The sequence below is a fragment of the Phaseolus vulgaris genome, chromosome 6 (assembly GCF_051622355.1).
Source record: "Phaseolus vulgaris cultivar YP4 chromosome 6, ASM5162235v1, whole genome shotgun sequence".
Classification (NCBI taxonomy): domain Eukaryota; kingdom Viridiplantae; phylum Streptophyta; class Magnoliopsida; order Fabales; family Fabaceae; genus Phaseolus; species Phaseolus vulgaris.
In genome coordinates, this window is record NC_143503.1 from 31168676 (window position 1) to 31192264 (window position 23589).

General features: G+C 30.5%; 3 protein-coding genes across 5 annotated transcripts; 1 reads left to right on the forward strand and 2 right to left on the reverse strand.

Annotated features, from left to right (window-relative positions):
- Positions 1 to 10836: 10836 nt before the first annotated feature.
- LOC150027362 (uncharacterized) lies at positions 10837 to 13291 on the forward strand. Its single transcript, XM_090304046.1, has one exon. It carries the CDS (start codon positions 10884 to 10886, stop codon positions 13080 to 13082), a length of 2199 nt encoding a protein of 732 aa, XP_090160172.1. The 5' UTR covers positions 10837 to 10883; the 3' UTR covers positions 13083 to 13291.
- Positions 13292 to 16406: 3115 nt separating this feature from the next.
- LOC137833546 (14 kDa proline-rich protein DC2.15) lies at positions 16407 to 17079 on the reverse strand. The gene has a single exon (XM_068641889.2). It carries the CDS (start codon positions 17013 to 17015, stop codon positions 16641 to 16643), a length of 375 nt encoding a protein of 124 aa, XP_068497990.1. The 5' UTR covers positions 17016 to 17079; the 3' UTR covers positions 16407 to 16640.
- A 4028-nt stretch (positions 17080 to 21107) lies between these two features.
- Positions 21108 to 23445, reverse strand: LOC137832137 (Homeodomain-like superfamily protein). Of its 3 annotated transcripts, none has more exons than XM_068640152.1 (2): positions 22996 to 23445; positions 21108 to 22092 (listed from the first exon to the last, which is right to left on the reverse strand). In XM_068640152.1, exons 1-2 carry the CDS (start codon positions 23211 to 23213, stop codon positions 21321 to 21323), a joined length of 990 nt encoding a protein of 329 aa, XP_068496253.1. In that variant the 5' UTR covers positions 23214 to 23445; the 3' UTR covers positions 21108 to 21320. The 3 variants fall into 3 exon arrangements, with proteins under 3 accessions (XP_068496253.1, XP_068496254.1, XP_090159390.1); XM_068640153.2 differs by lacking the exon at positions 22996 to 23445 and adding an exon at positions 22585 to 22811; XM_090303264.1 differs by lacking the exon at positions 22996 to 23445 and adding an exon at positions 22254 to 22403.
- Positions 23446 to 23589: the final 144 nt, after the last annotated feature.

A 23589-nucleotide genomic window follows, 5' to 3' on the forward strand; every position in this document is an offset into this window, starting at 1 on the left:
TATAATATACGAAATTAAATTAAAAGAGAAAATCAAATTACATGGTCAATTTCTCAATTATTCAATCTTCTTCAAATTCCAACATAAATCAATCACGTAGATCTCACATGGATCTACACATCCAGAATATTCAACAAACAACGTCTTCCAGAAAACTCGTATTAAGTAAGTCCTACCATAGGCATCAATATTTAATACACAACAAACATCCGTCCATACATTATCCCAAATGTATGAATTCAATTCCATGTCATTCCATCATACAATATCATTCAAAAAGTGATCCACAATATTCAAAAGCGTAATTAACATAAAAAACAACACTTAAATATTAAACCATCAAAATATAATATTTTTACAAATTTAAATAATATATAAACAAACAACCCAATATATAAACACACAACATCCCTGCAAGAAAAATTGAATATTGGGACCACGTCCCTTCCGCATTCAGATCTTCTATCCTAGGGTGCTATTAAAAATTAAATTTAGCTTCCCTTACCTCAATTGCTTGTTTTCCAAGCAACTTTTATAATTTTATTCCCCACAGTCTAGATAAGCTTTAAGATTTACGGGCCTAATACAAGTTATTCAAACAGAACAAAAATTCAGTATAGAGTAGAATAAGTTGAGAGGATTAAACTTCTCAACTGACCCCACCAATATTGATGACTAAATTCTAAGGAATAAAAGAGAACAAAGGATCTTTAGAGTAAAAATGAACTTACTCTGTTTGAAAATCTGATTGGGTAGAAATGTTTCTTAACTCCTCAGCTACAGCGTGGTATGATCAGATTCTAAAATAGATGAAGATTGGGAGAGAAAATTAAGAGAAAGGGAGAGAAGAGAATATGGAGAGAGAGAAAAGAAAATGGCACGGGAGAGGGGTCTGTAGCTTTTTTTTAAAAAGCGCTGTTACAACAACTATCCTTTAAGAGGTTCATTTTTGATAAGTTGTACATCATGCTTTATTTTAACACGAGTCGTTGAAGAATTGAATAAAGCAAACAACAGATATTATTTAAGAGTTTGTTTATAAATACTCCAAGCAAACAATGGCAATGTGACTTACAAAGTTGATATTCACAAAGCTTTTGACACTCTAAGTTGGAAGTTTTTACTATCAGTTTTGTCACGCTTTGGTTTTCACCCCTCGTTTGTCGGTTGGATTAGTACTATTCTCCGTTTAGCTATGCTTTCTATCAGAATAAATGGTAGTTTGGTGGGTTTTTTCCTTGTAGTAGAGGTGTTAGACAAGGTGATCCTTTGTCTCCTATACTTTTTTGTCTTGCAGAGGAAGTTCTTAGTAGAGGTCTCTCAAAGCTTGTGAATGATAAGAAGATTCTACATATGGCTAGTCCACAAGGTTTTCTCACTCCCTCTCATATTTTATATGCGGATGACATTTTTATTTTCTGTAGGGCGGATACTAAGTCTCTTAGAAATTTGAGAAATTTTCTTAAAACATATGGTAATTTCTCTGGTCAATATGTTAATAATTCTAAGAGTAGTTTTTTCACCATGGATAATTCTACAAGATTTGTCACCAAAATTCAGCGTATTCTTTCTTGTAGTCATGGTTGTTTGCCTTTCACTTATTTAGGAGTGTCTATCTTTGTTGGTGCTCCAAGGGGTCGTTTTCTTCAACCTTTGGCCGATAAAGTCAAATTGAAGCTAGCTTCTTGGAAAGGTAAATCTCTTAGCATGATGGGTCGAGTTCAGTTGGTCGATACGGTGATTACGGGTCTTCTAGCTTATAGTTTTAATTTGTATAAATGGCTTGTTTCTCTTCTTAAGCAAGTTGAACAGTGGTGTCGAAATTTTATCTGGACTGGTGATATTCTGAAAAAAGGTATAGCTACTGTTAATTGGGATACGATTTGTTCTCCCCTTGAGAATGGAGGTTTGAAAATTATTAACCTTCACCATGAAAATAATGCTTATCTTCTTAAGCTTGCTTGGAACTTTGCTTATAGCAACAAGCCTTGGTCTCTGCTCTTGAAAGCTAGGGTCCTTAAATCAAAATATGAGTTTCGAATGGTTTATAGATCATCATCTCTTTGGCCTGGAATTAAGCAGTTTTATTCTACTATACTTGATTATACTTCTTGGACTGTTGGTACAGGTTCTCTTATTAATTTTTTGAATGATAAATGGTGTGCTACTACTTCTTTAGCAAACATTGCAGGATTATCTAATGGTGCTAGTATTCCGGATACAGTCTCTCAGTTTTGGACAGGTAGTGATTGGAATATTCCATTGTCTTTACAGCAGATGCCTCATCTTTTTAGTCATATCATGGTTAGGGCGGAACAGGATATTCCTAATTGGATTCTAGATGAGTCTGGTCGTCTCACTCTTAAATCAGCTAGGACTTTTTTCTTGGATCCAGGGGTTTCCTGTGGTTGGAGTAAATTTATTTGGTCTTCATATATTCCGCCTTCCAAAACTCTTGTCCTTTGGAAAGTTTTTCATGGGCGGCTTCCTACAGATCAGCATATTCAAAATAAAGGTTTGCATATTTGTTCTATGTGTACGCTTTGTGAAAAGCACGAGGAATCTATTCAACATTTATTTTTTGAATGTGCTAATGCTTTGCGTATTTGGAGTTGAGTTCAACACATTTTTCCTACTTATCATTTCTCTAATAAGGATGATCTTCTTTCTTTTATTAAGAGTGATGGCAGTCCGTTGGTTAAATTAGTTAAGCTAGCTGTGATAACTTTTTCTATTTTGATGATATGGCGTATGAGGAATTATGCTCGTTTTCAGGATAAGATTGAGGTTTCTAGGGCTATTTTGGTTATTAAAGACTTAACTTGTCTAGTGGGTAATTCGTCTAAAGCTTAAATGAAGAATGATATGTTTGATTTCAATGTTCTAAAGTTTTTTGGTATTAACACTCGTACTGGTAAAGTTCTACGTCCTCTTCCTGTTAGATGGGAGTTTCCTTCACCAGGCTGGGTAAAAATTAACATTGATGGGGCTGCTAGGGGATATCCTGGTCTTGCTACTTGCAGAGGTATTTTTCATGGGAGTATGGGGGAATTTATTGGAGCTTTTTCTGCATTTCTTGAAGTTCAGACTGCTCTGGTTGCTGAGTTTTATGGGGTTATACATGCTATGGAGGAAGCTCAAAAGATGGGGCTTACTAATGTCTAGCTGGAATGTGATTCTGCTTTGGTTTGTGCTGCGTTTACTGCTAGAACAAATGTTTCTTGGATGCTTCGTAATCGATGGAATGCTTGTCTTAATTGCTGTGAGAAAATTAGGTTTACAGTTACTCATATTTTTCGTGAAGGAAATGCGTGTGCTGATAAGTTGGCTAATTTAGGATTTTTTTCATAGATAACCTTTTCTTTGGTATAATAGGTTTCCACCTTGTCTGTTCTTAGAATTCTTTATGAATAGGTATAGTCTACCTATGTATCGTTTTTGTTAACATATGGGTTTTGGTCTAGTCCCCCCGTATTTTTGTATTTTTTTTTCTTTTTTCTTTTGTTTAATAATATTTTTTTTCATGTGATGGTAAATGATTGTTGTTACTTGAGATGTCAGCCTAGCTGAGATCTTAAGTGGCATAGTAATATCTAACATGAAAGCTTTTATTTAAAAAAAAACACTTTTATAAAAAAAATTATAGAAACCTAACTAACTTAATTGAAAGAATAAAATAATGAAAAATTAATAAGGATTCCTTATTTAAAACTTGTGGGGAGTTTTTTTTGTTCTGTAGACCCAGTTTCTTTCGTTACCATTTCCTATAAACTTTTTGCTAGCTGACAGTTATGTTTAAATTAACATGGTTTTTATTTAATTCTGCGTTTTCAATTGGGCCAGCTAAACCCAAAATAGTTTTTTATGTGAGCCATGTAATAGCCCATTCTAAAAATTTGAATAATAAGTAAATAAAAATATAGTGGGCCTCATGTCCTTTTGAATGGATTTCTTCCTGCCCCTACGTTATTCTTCCTGCACCCCCACAATTTTTTTTAATTCCGAAATTAGCCTTTACCTTTTATTTGAAAAAGGACACCTGCATTTTATTGAATTATGGATTTATGAATCCAAAATGCATTTTTTGCATTACGGATTTTTAATTCCAGAAACATACTAATGATCTGCAAATCTAGAAGATTACCGGACTCACCAATCTAGAAGATTGAAGGATGCACCAATTTGAGAGTTTTGCGGATTCAATATTCTGGAAGACAAAAAACAAAGTTTGGATTCCCCATTCTGTAAACCTAGCGGGTCGCACTATCTAGAATCACAACATATGTACTGCGAAAAATAAAAATCTGCAATAAAAATGAAACTATAGATCCGAAAACCAAAATAAAATAACTTACCTTCTTCTCCGGACAGAGAATCGCTAAGAGAAATTATCGAATCACCACCAAGTCATCGAAGACACCACCAATAAACACCTTCGTGTGACAAGAGATGGAGTAGCACCACTATTGATAGAGCACTCTTTCTGTGTGCAAATGAAGAAGAAAAAGTAAAGTGTGGGTGTTGTATGCATTTTAGGATTTTTATAAAATATTAGAAAGTCTAGTCCATTTTATGTAATTCATCCATAAATAATAAATTCTCCAATCATTAAATTAAAATAAGTTAAAGAAAAAAGTAAAAGAATAAAAATGGAAAAAATATATGCTTTGCACGCGCAGTTTGTTTCTTGTAGTGTGTTAAAACCATTTATCTCTCTAATACATTAGGTTTTTCAAAACTAAATTTTAAATAAATAACAAGATGTGTATAAATAAAGTTTATATGTGTTTATTCAATATTTCATAGATAATTGCATTTTTCTAAAACTCATTTTTTTTTTCTAAACTCTCCATACTCTCAAAAGATGTATGACTTTGTTGTTTTGTCATATTATAAATAAGGAGACAATAAGATAAATATCAAAATGAACCATTCAAAATGTGTAGCTTAGGATTTAATTTCTATTAAAAATTTCATTCATTTTCTTCTTTTTCTTGGTGTCCTTCATAAGTATCATTCTTTGAGAGTGTGTGGTGAAGGATATGGAAGAGTGTCTGGCAAGATATTTTATACTTTACTAATAATACAATCATATGTAAAGTGAGACATCATCTGATAAGAAGTTGAATAAAATTTGTGCATCATATTTAAATAGCAGGTGAATAAACTATTATAACATAAGAAATTAAGGTCATTATCGCCGATAAAAAAAAATAAAAATTAAGGTCAACTTTTAGTAATGATATTTTTAATGGATCACATGTTAATTTTTGTGTGGAAAATACTTCATACAAATATTGCAGAAGACATCAAATAATACATTATACTATTCATTATAGATATATATAAACATTCATGCATCTTTCTGATAATAATATTTTATAGGGAGATATTCATTTGGAGATATAAATGAGAAGTCTTGTTTATTGATTACAATAATTTAATTGTAATTAATGATATGAGATTGATATACATGCACATGTTATATATAAATATTATATATTAAAATTTAAAATAACTTATTCTTTTATATATATATATATATTGATGAACTTATTGTACGTGTAAATTATAAATAATTGTAAGTGGTAGTAGAAAAGTTACACAATAATAATCTGATATTTTATTTATATATTATTATTAAAAAAAATTATTGATATTTTAAGTAATTTTAATTATTAATAAAAATTTATAAAGTAATTTCTAAATTGATATCTAATATTAATTATCAAAATTTTAGCTCTTAATTACTTTATATTCTACATTAATATTTAATTAAACTAATGGCTAATTTATAATACACTTTAAATATAATTAGGGTTATTGTATGCTAAAATGAAAAAAGTATACATTGGTAAATTTCACAAGGATAACTAACTAATGTACACCAACTTGATTTTTTAAAATATATTTAAAATAGTTATAGCTATAATTATTTTTATAAACTTATTTTTCTGAATATTAAATAGGTAAGTATCAATAGTAAAAAAATTAACTAGATATATGTTAACAAAAATATATAATGTGAGCATTAAATATTAATTTTATTAAAAATTACAATAATAAAATTGTGTTAAATAAGATATGTAGTCAAAAAAGACTCTTAGCTTGTTAGGGTTTGGCATAATAACATAAATTATGGAAGGTCAACAAAACATAATTTAATTGCAATTGCCGTCGCAGGCAAGTCTAATACTTTCATTAATATATTTTGATGGAATACATAATTTATCAATTATAATGTATCCGCTTATATCAAGTATTTTAATTTTAATTTGTAGTATTTAAAATCTATTTCGTATTTTCTACACTAAAAGTAAAAAATAATTGATAAAAATAGAAAATTATATACGTTACCCTTCGAAAAGACTAATATTAATAAATTATCTTCTTAGTTTTATATTTCTTATAAAGTGATGCATGATATATATATATATATATATATATATATATATATATATATATATATATATTAGTTTAGAAATAAAAAGTATGAAGTGAATTAATGTAATTATGCCTCATTAAAAATTATTTTTTAACACCAGGTTTTTTTATAAAAGCTTCCATTAAAGTTAAATAGTTTTCATTCTTAATAATATGTATTTCCAATAAGTTTTTTTTATTAAAAATAACCAATACGAGTGTTTTATTTTTTTTAATTACCAAATTTAGGACTATATATAACTATAAAATAAAAACTTATTTTAAGGGAAAAATTCACTCCTTTTACTGCTAAAATAAGTTTCATGTAAATTTTGGTTTGGTTGCAGCTCTAGGTAGTGTAAATTATTGAGTTAGTTTCAAAATTTTTCTTTTTGTAAAACATAGAGATAAAATTTGTTAAATATAATTGTTGTTTTTAAAAATGTTAGGTTCGGCTAGTGTACAAATATAATAAGATAAAATATGATAATTTTATATTATATGAAAAGTTGTTGAATATTATTTTTTTATAAAAATTTTCATGTTAGAAATTATTATGAAACTTGATATTTCAGTTAGGTTGACACATAAAAAAAACAACAATCATTTATCACTTCGTAAAAAATATTAATTATTAAAAGAAAAAAAAATACAAGAAAATATGAGAGAATACAGGAGAATTAAACTAAAATCTATATATTAACAAAAACGATACATAAGTATTCTATTCTTATTAATAAAGAACTCTAAGAAAATAATAGATGAAAACTTATTATACCAATGAAAATACTCTCAATGAAAGCACATGCATCTCCTTCACAAAAAATGTGAGAAATCCTAAACCTTATTTTCTCACAGTAGGTAAGAGAAATGTTCTACCTATTAATTACAAAACAACATTAGTCATAACAGTAAATGCAACACAAACTAGTAAGACCCATCTTTTGAGCTTATTGAATAGTTGTCTGAACATCAAGGAAAACAGATAAACTACCAATAAATTTTCTCATACTCCCACAAAAAATACCATCAAGGGTAGCAAGACCAGGAGAACTCCTAGCAGCATCATCAATGTGTATTTTAACCCAACCTAGAGAAGGAAATTCCCATCGAACAAAAATAGGAGATAAAACTTTACTACTACAAGTATTAATACCAAAAAACTTAAGCACATCGAAATTAAACATATCATTCCACATGAAACTTCGAATTACCTACTAGAAAAGTGAGATCTTTAATGACCAAAATAGTCCTAGAAACATCAATTTTAACCTGAAATCTAACATAATTTAATTACAATATGTTCTTATTATATTATGTTACTATTTTATCATTTTTTATTTTTTTATTTTATTATAAGTGTAAGCTACTTAAAAGTTATGCTAAAAAAAATTAGGATCTAAATTGATATATAAAAAATTATCGAGGATCAACATTAAAATTTATTTTAATTACTATTAAATCTTAATATATTCTATGAGTATATTATAAATATATCTAAAAAATTAAAAGGATAAAAATAAAACTAATTCTTAGATATTTATGATAAAAAATATAATTTGGAATAGAAACAATTAAAAAATTAGTTATAAAATGTAAATATGTTTTTTTTTTCTGAAGGAATTTCAAGTATTATCTTATAGTATAATTATTAGTGTCTGGTTAACCATAATTGTTTTGATTTGTTTGATAGAGTTATATATATATGTTATGCAAGAAACTCAAAAAGATAAGTTTTATTAATGTATGACTAACGTTCCATGGATACTCCGTAATCGGTGAAATACTTGTCTTAATGACGGTAGGAAAATAAGGTTTAGGGTTACTCATATTTTTCATGAAGGGATCATATTTTTCGTGAAGGGATCATACTTTTCGTGAGGGGAATGCGTGTGCGGATAAACTGACTAACAAATTTAGTCATAGAGACTCAATCCATTGGTATAATAAGCTTCCATCTAGTATATTCTTATAATTTTTTAACATATGACTTTTGGTTTAATTTCTCTATATTTTTTTTGTATTTTATTTTTTTTATTTTTTTTAATATTTTTTTTTTATGTAATGACACTGACAGATGATTATTTTTTACTTAGAGTGTCCGCCTAGCTGAGATGTCAAGGTGCATAATGATGTCTAACATTGAAGCCCTATAAAAAAAAATCAAAAAATCTAGATACAAAATATAACTAAACATATAAGAAAAAGTATTAGTTTCACTTAATGAAAACAAAATTAAAAGATGTATTACATTTAATAAAAAAATAAGTTATCATATTTTTAAGAATAATAATTTAAATTTGTTATATCAAGATATATCATTAGGAACACAAGTTAATGTTCTAATATTTTAAGTTCAATATAAAATTCCATGTATCTTTTAAAGTTAAGATGAATGTATAATCATATTTGAGTTATGGGTTATATTATCATAATTATGACATTGCCATGCTTCATTTTCCAATATAAATATTTATGTGTTATATCAAGGTTTGAATTTAAGCATAGAAAAAAATTATAATTAGAGTGTTCTATAAAAGAAAATGAAAGTCTAATAATTATTAAGTAAAAATTAATTTTAAATACAAAAGTAATTAATTATTATATTAATAAATTATAAAATTATAAATTTGTATTATTAATAAAAAATTATAAAATAATTTTTAAATTAATATTTAATTATTAGTTACTCAAATTTTAACTAACTATTTTATATTCTTAAGTCAATATTTATTATTATATTAAAAGAATAATTTAAAATATAAAATATTAGTAATTAAAAATTTGATAAATAATTTAAATATTGATTTAAAATTATTTTATAATTTTTTATTAATAATAAAAATTATTTTATATATTAATAATTTTTTACTTTTTAAAATAGTATTTAGTCAATATTAACTAATTATTTTTTCTTTTTTTATTATTGACTAATTATTTTTTATATTTTATTATTTAATATATTTTTTTTAGTTTCTATTTTATTTATTTAAATTACTTTTATCAATGATTGTATCATTTCATTTTTTTCATCTTTTCGGTTACATAGGTATAATTGTTTTGTGGGACCTTTCGTAAGACTTATACTTGTGTAGATATTTTGGGGGCTATGTGAGTTAGTCAACTTTTTTTTTATATATATAAAATTGGACTCAAATATTTCATTTTATTCATTATTGATAAAATAAATTATAATTTTTTAATCTAGATTAAGAATTGAAAAATACTTATTTAATTTTTAAATAATTTAAAATTATATTTTAATTTTAAAACTCATTTCATACACTACAAGAAAATCATTAAATAGAAATCAATTTTAGAGACAAAAAATAATAATTAGTTGTTATAGTGACTAAATTATAGACCATTTTAGATACTAAATTTTTTTTAGGTTTCTAAATGACTTTCTATTATTATTAAATAATTTTTAAATTGATATCTAATTAGCAACCAATGTTTTTCTACCAAATTTGTAATCTAAATAATTAGTAGTTAATAGATACCAATTTAAAAATTACTTAACAATAATACAAATTAATTTAGAAACCAACAAATTTTTTAGTCTATAAAGTAGTCTCCAATTTAGTAATATAACAATTAATGACTAAACTTCAATTATATACCGTTCTTTAAGTATGGGAATAATTCAATTATTTTCATTAAGTTAATGTATATCTTTACTATTTTTTTGAAAGCTTTAGAAAAAAATTTAGTAGAATAACTTATTATCCATATAATTTACTCAAATTAGTCCAATGCTTGCGATTCTGAATAATATTGTTGTTTTTGCCAAACTTAGTTTGACAATTGTACTCAGTGAAAAAGACTGTCACGCAAATGATGTTAATTAGCTAATTTGTTTACCCAAATACACTTATTATATTATTTCAGCTAACTAAAAAAACCCAAATAAACAATGCAGCAAACAACAAAGAAACGCAAATATAATTAAGGCACAGTCTTATGCCTTCCTGAATTGATATTGATATATACAGAAAGAAAAATGATACTTTATAATATTTAGAGTTATATACTTTTTTTTATGTAATAGGTTTAAAAATAAATACATATAATAAAAAATAAATTTAAAATTAAATAATATAAAAAATATTTAAATAATAATATTAAAAGTTATAATATGGTTATATAAAAAATTGTGAAGTATGAAGAAATTAAGCAATACCTGCACTGTTATGTCACTTTCGGCAGATAAGAAATTATATATTTAGGGTAATATGGTCTTCTTCCAAATTTTAAAGATTCTAGCTACCTACCTATATATGCCAAAATTCAACCTTCTTTAATTATAATTTAAGAAATTAATCCATTCAACGCAAAAAAAAGTAAACACTCACGCACACACTCACACGCTTTGCCTATAAATTCTCTCCCAAAGTTCAACTTTACAACCAACAATACCTATTCACATATTAAAGCCACAAGGAGAAACCGAAAGGAAGATGGCTTCAAAGGGTGTTGTTGCACCCGTTGTCCTTCTCCTTTCCTTCTACCTCCTTTTCTTTCCCATGGTTAGCTCACACACTAATGACCATCACCTACCATCGTTACCTCCTATTTCACTATCATTGTTGCCACCTCTATTATCACCTCCTCACTCACCACCATTGTTCTCACCTCCTATTTCACCACCATTGTTGCCACCTATAGATTTACCACCATCCTTCCCTCCTATTTTACCACCATTATTGCCTCCTTTAGAGTCACCACCATTATCACCTCCTGACTCACCACCATCATTCCCTCCTATTTCACCACCATTGTTCCCACCTATAGAGTCACCACCAACCTTCCCTCCTATTTCACCACCATTGCTGCCACCTGTAGAATCACCACCATTGTTCCCACCTGTAGAGTCACCACCATTAACACCTCCTGACTCACCACCATCCTTCCCTCCTATTTCACCACCATTGTTCCCACCTATAGAGTCACCACCATTATCGCCTCCTGACTCACCACCATCCTTCCCTCCTATTTCACCACCATTGTTGCCACCTGTAGAGTCACCACCATTATCACCTCCTGACTCACCACCATCCTTCCCTCCTATTTCACCACCATTGTTCCCACCTATAGAGTCACCACCATTATCGCCTCCTGACTCACCACCATCCTTCCCTCCTATTTCACCACCATTGTTCCCACCTGTAGAGTCACCACCATTATCGCCTCCCGACTCACCACCATCATTCCCTCCTATTTCACCACCATTGTTCCCACCTGTAGAGTCACCACCATTATCGCCTCCTGACTCACCACCATCATTCCCTCCTATTTCACCACCATTGTTGCCACCTGTAGAGTCACCACCATTATCACCTCCTAACTCACCACCATCTTTCCCTCCTATTTCACCACCATTGTTCCCACCTGTAGAGTCACCACCATTATCACCTCCTGACTCACCACCATCCTTCCCTCCTATTTCACCACCATTGTTCCCACCTGTAGAGTCACCACCATTATCACCTCCTGACTCACCACCATCCTTCCCACCTGTAGAGTCACCACCATTATCACCTCCTGACTCACCACCATCCTTCCCTCCTATTTCACCACCATTGTTCCCACCTTTAGAGTCACCACCATTATCACCTCCTGACTCACCACCATCCTTCCCTCCTATTTCACCACCATTGTTCCCACCTGTAGAGTCACCACCATTATCACCTCCTGACTCACCACCATCCTTCCCTCCTATTTCACCACCATTGTTCCCACCTGTAGAGTCACCACCATTATCACCTCCTGACTCACCACCATCCTTCCCTCCTATTTCACCACCATTGTTGCCACCTGTAGAGTCACCACCATTATCACCTCCTGACTCACCACCATCTTTCCCTCCTATTTCACCACCATTGTTCCCACCTTTAGAGTCACCACCATTATCACCTCCTGACTCACCACCATCATTCCCTCCTATTTCACCACCATTGTTCCCACCTGTAGAGTCACCACCATTATCACCTCCTGATTCACCACCATCCTTCCCTCCTATTTCACCACCATTGTTGCCACCTGTAGAGTCACCACCATTATCACCTCCTAATTCACCACCATCGTTCCCTCCTATTTCACCACCATTGTTGCCACCTCGAGCCTCACCACCATTATCACCACCTTCATTACCTCCTATTTCACCACCATTGTTGCCACCTCAAGCCTCACCTCCTGACTCACCACCTTCATTACCTCCTATTTCACCACCATTATCACCTCCAATCTCACCACCATTGTTACCTCCTATCTTACCACCTGTTTCACCTTCGCCACCACCCCCACTTGTTTCCCCTCCGCCTCCACCTCCTCCACCACCTGTTATGTCACCACCACCTCCACTTGTCTCACCTCCGCCACCACCTGTAACACCACGTCCTCCCCCTCCACCACCATCAACTTGTCTAACTTTTAGTGTTTGCACACCCTTTTTAAGTAATATACTTCCGATACCTGGGGTAAACAGAGTTTGTTGCTCCTCTGTCATTGCTCGTCCTCCTACTGAAGTCGCTAGGTGCGTGTGCGCCAATGGGAAGGCCACCTTTCCTGAAATACTATCTTCTCTTTTAACCATTCGTATGAGAAACCTAATTGCCAGTTGTGGTGTACGCAATGCAAACAACTTCAGTTGCAATTAAGAACAAAATATGCATCACCTTCAACATCGTGTTCTGTTGTCTTACTTTGTATCTTAGGTTAGGTTTGTGTTTGTGTGTATTTAAAAAAGTGAAGGACGTTTCCGTTAGTGCCTGCTATACGTGCATATATGCCCGTGGACACTATAATATTATATATCAATAAACTTTCATACATAATAACAAATAAATATGCGATACAATTACAGATACTACTTCTTCTTCTTGCGTATGGGATTCCTATCTTCTTCCTCCTAATCCTGTTTATCATCTTATTGGTTAAAGTTGTTCAATAAAATTTTTTGTTCAAGAAGTGATTCCTGTTATTAATTCCTTATCTCTCTTGATTAAGTATTTTTTTCTATATCATCAATTCAGATCGGAGCATTGATCTTGTAATATCATATTCAAATATGTTTTCCAAAAGTCTAAACAATAAAACATGAAAGAATGGTCAAGATATATAACATCCAGCAAAACTAAGACACCTATTAATCCTATAATAATAGTTTTTTTATTAACAAATGAATAAATGAATTAAAAGGAAACTTCAAACCCTCTTCACGAAATTTACAATCCAAAAAGCATTACAAAGCAACATAAAAGCTGATATAGGTATGGTAACAAGCCAAAAAATGGCTCAAGGAAATGTAGGATCCTTCACATGTACAAATGCTAGCTGGAAATCTCTGAGTACACTTCTCATCCAATTAATAATCCCACAATTATAAGCACAAAATCTATTTCTATAATAATCTTGAATTAAGGAGACATGTTCCCTTGAGATATTTTAAACAACAATACAAATTAACAGGTGTGGATTATGCAGAGTTTATGATACATAATCTCACATATATTTGGTAGATAGACAAGAGATATGGAACATTGGGATCATGAAGAATTATGAAGAAATTCAAGAACAAAATATTTATTAGATTCTTTTATAGAAAAAATATTGAATAAGGAGATATTAGAAATGTTTCAACCTATATACAAAAGAAATTAAAAAGAAAAGAAAAGAATTTTCTTTTATTATGTCAAAAAAATTTAAATTAAGTTAAACTTAAATCCCATTATCTCTATTTTTACGATATTTTTAGCGATATTTTCACATGATTATAAATTATTTTTTTATCTTTATATATGGTAGTAGGTGAAAATGCTATAAAGACAAGCAAGGAAGGGACGAGTGTGAATGAAAGAGAAGAAAAATGTTAGGAAGAAGACATAGGTGAAAGGGTGGAACTATAGAAGAAAGTTGAACTGCTAGTGACTTTATTTTACATATTTTGTTTGCAGGTTATCAGCACAGAGTGGCTATGGTTCTAGTGCGTTCCTGGTGCCCTTTCACATATATTGTTCTAAAATATTATATACATATTGCTCTTAAATATTATAGGATTAATAATTTTATTATTTTTATACAATCAATCACGTTATAATCCTTAATATTATTATTTTAATATCTTTTATATCATTTTATTATAAATTTATCTTTTATTATATATATTTATATCTAAATAACCACGATTTTCAAAATATCATTACTATATTATATTTTCCTATTTGGAGAAAACAATGTAAACACAACCCTGAGTCCAGGGTAGTATCAATAGTCCAGGATTGCTTAATTGTAAATTAATTATCAAGAGTTTAAAATTAAACTGCAATCTAATGATATATAAGTTTTGAAAAAAATTATGCCGTATTTAAATAGAAAATTAAACATTTTCCAGGTTCAAATATAATTGGATTTAAAATCAAAAACTATTTTCATTATACTAAAATAAGGAAACCAAGTAAAATAAAATAGAACATTCAATAATTACTTACACTTTCGTGTATGATAGTAAATTCTACAATCTGCTATAGAAAGTTCAGTTGCACTGATTGTTTGTAGTTTGATAATATTGAGTGACTACAATCATAAGCCAAAAACCTTTTTAATAAAAATAAGTTATGTTTACGTATATTATATTATACTAAAGTTTTAAGTTCAACAATTACAATGAATATATTTTTTAATTTTAAATATTATATGATATTTACTAACCTATATTTTATGCATAAAAAACTATTAAAATAAAATAGACAACCAAATACCAAATACACAAGGCAAATGCTACAAAGATTCAAACTTGATTCTAGCTATAGCCAGCTAGAACCTATTTACCTATATTTAAACTGTGAGATTAAATTTACGTCCATCTTACTTTCAAAATACACGTGAAATTATTAAAGTGGCCTTTAAAGATTTAACTGTATATTAAACTCTCATACGTTTTCCACATTATATGAGACACATTTCTCAACCCTTTTTTTATATAAGTTAACAATTTTTCTATTATAAGTAAATTTTCCTCATAATATATGAGCATACCACTAACTCAACTGTTGGATAATTAACTTCAAATTTATGAAAGCTCTTTTATATAATTTGTTTAATTTTTTTTTTAACTTCCATATAATTTAAATTTTTGAAGGAAAGTTTATTTTTAAAATACTTTTGGGAGGAACTCGTCAAAAATATGGCCTTCATATAATATGATTATATGTTTTTACTTGTTTTTTTTAATACTTAATAAAGGCTTTCATTGTGTGGAAAAGGGAAAGCTTAATGAACCAGTTGGAAGTAAAGAAAATAAAAGTCAGAAATAAGTTAATTTAATATTTGAAATGTCTATGGAGTTATTAAACTATAATAAATACGACATTGTTTAGAAATAATGATAAACCAAATGGTTTTCACTTGGTACAACTAGAAAGTAAAAAACAAAGAAGCAAAGCACGCTATAGCACAAACAATTTGTCTCTGAAAAAAAAAATCACGAACAAATCAGAGGTGGGAAAGATCAATTCTGATATTATTGATGCTTAGAGCTTCCTTATAACCCATGTTCCAAAGTCTCACATTGCACCAATACCCATTCGATCCACATCTTTAATGTATAATGAATTTGATATGCTTATTGAAATCATAATTATGCAAAAACGTAAATTATGGTTATAGTTGTTCAGAGTTAAATAAAATGTTTAAACACATTCAAGTCAAATATTCCATCGCATTTTAACAGAATTATCAAAGTAAATTACGGTTAATTAATTCTTCCGATCAAAGGATAATATTCTATCACATTTAGATTCCGTCAGTCAACAAAATTACAGCAGTAAAATGTAATTTGCTCACACACAAAACAACAGTTGTCACCCTTTTCGATCAAATAATTTTCTATGTAACAAATTTAACCTGTTATACAGCTAACCCTTAAACAAAGCATTTTAGGTTACTCTTAAAAATATGCTTCACGCCAAATGAGAAATTTCTCCTAAAATAAGAGTCACAATGACAAAACTTTATTGTGCCACAGCTTCTACACATGCAATCAAAGATGGTGACAACGAGGATGATGAGTAATCCTACATCCAATAGTAGAAGAAACAACGTTGAAAGAGTGAGAATTTAGGACGCATAGCCAAAAAAATAGTACATGGAGCACAGCAAGAATTGAAGAGAGAAAAGAAGCATAAAGAGATGCGAAATATGAGGAAGACAAGATGAATTTAGGGACACTGGAAACCAATGTTGGAGCTTTCCCTTCCACAGTTGTTGAGAAGTAGACTCAAGGAAAGTGGGAGGTTAAGGTTGATGCCAAGGACGTTAGCTTTGATGGCAGTGCAAAGGCAAGCAGCAACTTCAAGATCAACCAGATCCTTGATGAGGGTGCAGCATGGAAGGGTTGGTGGTGACCCCACTTTAACATTGACCAAGTTCAACACTTTAGCACACACCCCCAACTTAACTGCATCTATAGGACATGTACCCTTTTGGTAGGGCACTGATGGGTCTGGGATTACAGGGATGTAGGTTGAGCTCACCATGGTGTAGGAAAGCATGGTGAGACAAAGGACTAGGGCAACAGTGCCCTTGGAAGCCATTTGAGTAAAGTAAGGATATATGAGAAAGGAAAGTTTTAGGGTTTGGTGGAAGTTAGAGAAGTGTGAGGGGGGTTTTATAGGTAACTAATTTAGTGGTTTTTGGTGTATTTTGTTTTAAATTAGTAGTTAGGAGAACCCGTGAACCTATGGGATTATAATTGAGATGCTTCACAAGCTGGCACCCTGCCTGGGCAACACCAGGGATGATAATGGAAACACTGCATGCACAGTTAGTCATTTTGTTTTTTCTCTTTATAGGACAAAAGGATTGAATATTTATACTATAGTATAAAGATATTAACTATTGTAATAACTTCATGACGTTAATCACAAAGCAAATATGTATGATTGGCTCGTTTTTATTTTCCATTACATCCAATAATAAGTGAAATCACACAAACAACATAACAAAAATTATATGGCTTTCTGATTGTGCAATGGGCACGGATACAATAATTTGTTGAATGGCATGTGCGCGAACACACACATGATACCAGTATCATATTTATATTTTTTAAATTGCTGAATGTGAGAGTTTTGCTTGAAAATGTATAGATCTAAGTCTTCACAAAAGAAAAAGAAAACAATTAAAATGTTAAACTAAAGGTAAAACTCCTTGAGTCTCTCATAATAAAATGTTACGGAAAACAAGCAGTATTCTAACTCGTTTTTACGTTGAGAAAAAAAAAACAGTTTGTGTTTAGAAAATTTGAGCTTTGGATAAATTTTTTATTTTGAAATTTAAGTCGAGTCTCAAATAAGTTTGGTCCACCTCTAGCTGAATCAAAACGGGTCTACCTTAGCTTGAGTCAAGTCACGTTCATGTCAGATCGAGTCGAGTTTTGGTATGTCAAACCAATGTCAAGTCAACTCGTATTGAATTCACGTTGAGTTGAGTAAAACGGGGCTATGTTAGCAATCGAATAGAGTTATGTCTATGTTAGGCTGAGTAGAGTCAGGCCCATGCTGAATCGAGTCAAGTTAAATCCACGTTAAGTTGAGTGGATGAAGCGCACCTCAAACCAAATCGAGTTGGGTCAACCTTGGACTAAATAGAGTTAGGTCAACCTTGGACTGAGTGGAGTCGGGTCAGACCCACCTCGAGCTAAGTCAGGTCGTGCCCACCTTTATTCAAGTCAGGTCGAATCCACCTTAGGTTGAGTCGAGTCAAGTTAGACTCTCATTGGGCCAAGTCAAGTTAGGTTTTGATTTGTTTAAGTAAAATTGGGTTCACGTGGAACTAAATTGAGTTAGACTCACATTCGGTCGAATTGAGTCATACCCGCATCGAGGTGAATCATGTCAATTCCACATAGAGTTGACTATAATCAATCTCATTTCTAAACAAAGTTAGACCATTTCGAGTTAAGTCAAGTCCTTGTCAAACCAAGTTTAGATCAAACCATGTTAATTCAGACTCACACAAGGTCGACCAAGGTCAAACTTATGTTGCACAATGTCAAACTTGGTTGAACCACATAAGTTGGGTTGACTTAATTGGGCAAGTTAAGTTAGACTCTAACCTTTCAATTAAGTTGCAAACATATAATAAAAATTAACGACTAATTTATAATTAGTGTTAAGTATTTAGTGTTCAATTTACAGTTTTTAATATTTTAAGAATTCATAGAAAAAATTCATTCCAATTTTTTTTAAACTAAAATATCTAAATAATCTAAAGTTTAAATTAAAGAAAAAAAATTAATTTTATATTATAATACATTAAAAAAAACATATATAACCTTTTATATATAAGCATATCCTCTATATGCAAATGAGAGAATAGTCTATAAATTTGTATGTTTATGAGAATTACAATTTATAGATTTCACTCTTACACCCTTATCATAATGCATTTATTTCCTGTAATGTTTCTTCCGTATGCAGGATAAAACGCAATAATTTATACTAAAACGACAACAACAAAAAACATATCTTTTACTAACAAGTGGTTGCTCTGAATCATTATGAGTTCCTCTCTTAATTTTCAATTCCTGATTATTCTTATATATGAAAAAAGTAACCTTAAAATGATTAAAAAAAATCCATTTTTGAGTGTCTTTGTATGCTTTCAAATGCTTTTTTGGAAAATAATTAGTCTGGATGAAACAAGCATTTTCCTGCATCCTGTGTGTATAAGTATATAGTATTTTTTACATATGATCATTAATTAACCAAGGTTATAGCTAAGTTAATTGAAAATGGGTATAAATTATTACAAATTTTTTAATATTTGAATTAATTTTTACATATAATATTATACGAATTAATTAAAATATTAATAATATGAAGATTTTTTCCCGTAATTCAAATATAAATAATTATATAATTGAAAATTAGCTAATAACTATTTCAAAAGTTATACTTAATAAAATATAAAATGAATTATGAAAAATGTTTTATATTAATAACATATAAAATAAAATCTTTATATATGATATGTAACTGAAATAACTAATGTTTATAAACACAGACAAATTATATACGTCATCGAGATGACCTTTTACATGTAACTTTTGAATCTTTACTTTCCCACCAAACACTAAAAATATGTTACTATTTTTTTTTTTATAAAAAGATTCGAATAGATGTCACTATATAACTAAAAAATGAAATATTATGTCACATATATTTGTCATATCATAACACGTGAACATTAGTTTAATATTTCAGCAATGAAGTTTCGTTTCGTTTCTAATTAGTACTATATGGTCTTCATACATGATTTTATTGGTTAAAAATAGCATCACAAATGATACCTTTTCAATCAACCCATTTTATATGTTTTAAATAATTCAGCTATCATTGAATCATACATAATTTTGATAATTTTACTTTATTATTCTTCATTATATTCAATAAATTTGAGGTAGAAACATTAATATTAAAAGAAGAACATAAATTACTTGTATTCCTTAATAGATTTGTTTAAAAAAAAACTTATTGTTCGTGCGAACGTAAAGAAGATGATAGTGCGAAAATAAAAATTTAAAGCACTAACAATAAATAAGTTTAGAGTTTAAAACATTCTATAGTTTATTGTAAGGATTTGAAAAAAATATAAAACTGAAACTAAGTATTTATAAAATAAGTAATTTTTTAAAATTCCTTATTTAAAAAGCCAATGGAATTTACTTCTTAAAAACAATTCATTCTTTTAAAATAAAAAATAGTCAAATACATAAAAAAATCATTAAAGAATATTAAAAAATTAGCAAAAACAAACCTATCCAATGTACTATTATGATGCTTGTACAAAGATGTATAATGGTGTAATTGAAACAAGGTTAATGTGAATGCTAGACTAAATTGAGTTGTAATAAACATATAAAAGGATCTACATTCACAGGTCATAATTTTTTTAAAAATTGAAAGACGAATTCATGAGTGGTTATGTGTCCTAAAAAGTACCACAAAAGGTATTGTTCAAATTTTTAAGGAGCTAATTTCATTGAAAAATCTCAAAAAATAATTTACTTAAAAAGTATTGTTGGTGACTTAATTGGATTCTTCCTTTCTAATTAAGTTACACAGTTAGTTTAGACAATTATTTTCTTTTCATAACTTAATTAAAAAAACAAATACAAGTTCAAAGACGCAATTAAATAAATAATTAAAAACTAAAATAGTCAATAGTTTACAAATTTACTGAATAATTTTAAAAATTTACTGAATAATTTACACTTATCATATATAAAAAAATTCAATTTACCTTACTAATTTATTTTTATTTTGTGAGTATATATAAAGGTTGAAAATTTTATTCATTTTGTCTAAAGCAAGTTCGTAAAAAGAAAAGTTCATGTAGTTTTATTGTGGTGTATAGCATAACTTTGAGATCTTCTAAATACTTATATTTGGTCATATATACTTTTTCAAACTTTTGTGTTTTAACTTTTTTATATCATTATGAAATTTTTATACTGGTATAAAATGAAATTTTTACATCGAAGATTTCATCTTATTTAAATTGTTCACCTCAAATTGTTAACAAACTTAGAAAACCTTAAATAACAAGGACAAATCATATTGCACTACTTTGCCATTTTTCTACTGTTTTGAAATCAATATCAACAACTTACAGTTATAGTGTGAGAAAACACCTTTGTTCATTGCTATAAGCCACCACCCAACCAAAAAGTTATAAATATTAACCCAATGAGCTTCATATTTGAAGGATGGTATATTGTCCACTAAAGTAATCAGTGGGGAAATTCAAAAGAAGAATGACTAAATAAATACTGAAGTGAAAGAAGTTATACATAAGCCGTATCTATGACTATCAAGTAGTATTCAAGTTTCACTCTACTCCTTTTCTTCAATCTGGGGAGCATCAGTGGTATTGCTCAAGGCATTTCCAATACTTAGGAGGCCGTTTCTATACAGAATGTCCAACTCATCAAAATAAGGGCAACTTTTACTATTTTGACGCCTTTTCTTGCCACTCCCTATTGTCCTTTTATAGTACTTGTTGATGTTTTCCCACTTCTCCTTACACTTCTTTGCAGACCGATTATAGCCCAAGCCATGCATTGCTTCAGATATCTCCTCCCATATTGACCCTTTCGATCCCATGAAACGGAACTTGTGCTCCAATGAAGTTCTCACTGTGATAAGTGATTGTACTTCAACATCAGGCCATCTACTCTTACTGGGATCACCATTAAATTCTTTTTGAGCATTCACCTCAACTTCATTCTCTTCTCTTTTGTTGCATGCTTCTACTGGTTGGGGGATTTGAATTTCGTGGCCCAACAGATTCTGAATGAAGGATATGAGGGCCAAATTTCGAGACTTTTCTTGGGCTCTAGCCTCTTCCTCTTTTCTAATTCTCTCCATCTCCTCATTCTTCCAAGCTTCTTCTCTCTTAATCCTTTCCCTTTCCTTGTTTTCTATGATTTCCACCAACTGTTTGTGCATCTGCTCTTGCTTCTCCATCACCTTTGTCACCAAATCCTTCACAAAACCTTCAAGCTTTCTCACCGTCTTTCTCCTTCTCTTTCTAGGGCCATTTCCTTCAGTACTTGCTGATGAATTGTCATCATCCTCATCTTCCTCCTCCGCATCCAAAGCCGAGCTGAAACGAAAAAGAACAAATCAAAAGAACAGTCCAAACCAATCTTAAAACTGTCAAGAAAGACTGTTTTGATTTCACACATCTATCAGACTGAATCTTGTTCGAAACACTCTCAGGAAACAAATGAAACACAACACAACTATTTTGGTAAAGTTCTGAACCTTGACTTTTCATGTTGAAAGAGATTAACCCTTTCACCACACTCAACTCCCGTTAGTAAATAAAAGGTAACTAATTATCAGTAGTTGGGGATGCTGAATCATTGGGTTAAATGGTTCCATTCCAACAAGACCTTGCCCACAAGGCTTGTTTGTCAATTACCACACAGAACATTTTATATACTACAAATACTCGTGTGCAAATAAAACATAACTCTTGACCCAACTATCAAAATAATAATACACCGTACGATGCATTTTTTTTATCCACCAAAAGCACAATATCACAAACCAAAGCATTCTCGAATCAGAAAAGAATGATGTATAGTAGTACCAAGTTGTGGGCTCAGTCTCTTTCTCTCTCATAAAGACACAACACAGAGCGTATAGCATCAAGTGGACAACACTGCAATGCAACATATTCTAAGCACAAGTTCGTGCCTAATACCTAATCGCAAACACCCATCAAAAAAACAACACACTCTGCCACCAGCGCCAATCACAATACTTTTTCAATCAACTAAAAAATAAAAAAGGAAATCACTTTATTGACCGTTCGTTCCGCCCCCATCCCGCAAAGACAGGGTATAATATAAACATAAAATAAAAGATAAAGCCACACAAATTGAAATCCAATTAATAATTAAAAATAACGGAAGAGATAAAAGGGGATTTTTATAATAACTGATGAGATTAAAAAACAAGAAAAGCAGAGGTAAAGATGGGAGAAAAGAAAAGGACTCACTCAGATTCGTGGCTCGGGGTGTGACCCGACCCGGAGGCAATCGGATCGGGCGGACGAGGATGGGCATTGAGGGCGGAAGGGAGAGACCGGATAGGGCGGAGCTTCTGGGGGTTGTGTCGGTGGGAGAGGGGATCGGGCGGGAATAAGAGGTCGCCGGAATCGGGAAATGGAGCGACGTGGTCGGGGATGGGGAAGTGATCGGCGGCGAAGAGGTCCATAAAATGGTAAAAAAAAAAAAAGGAAAAGAAGGGGAAAAAAATTGCGGCGCGAGGGTTTTGAGAAGGGGTGAAAAGTGAAGGAGAATGGTGTGGTTATTGATTGGTAAGTAAAATGACTACTGCGTTACTCTGTTGGTAAATCAGTTTATAACTTAGAAGAAATGAAGTGAACCACATGCCCATGCACTGTTGTAACTTGTTATGGTTATGGTTATGTGCCCAAAATGTTTTCTTACTACACCCTTTCTTTTAGGTACGTGTAATGTCCAAGAGAATTAAATAATGCAAGACACATATTCCATTTCTTATCCCTTCAAACTGAAATAAATGCATCTTTCTTAAAAAAAACTCTTATAATAATATTTTCACATTTAAA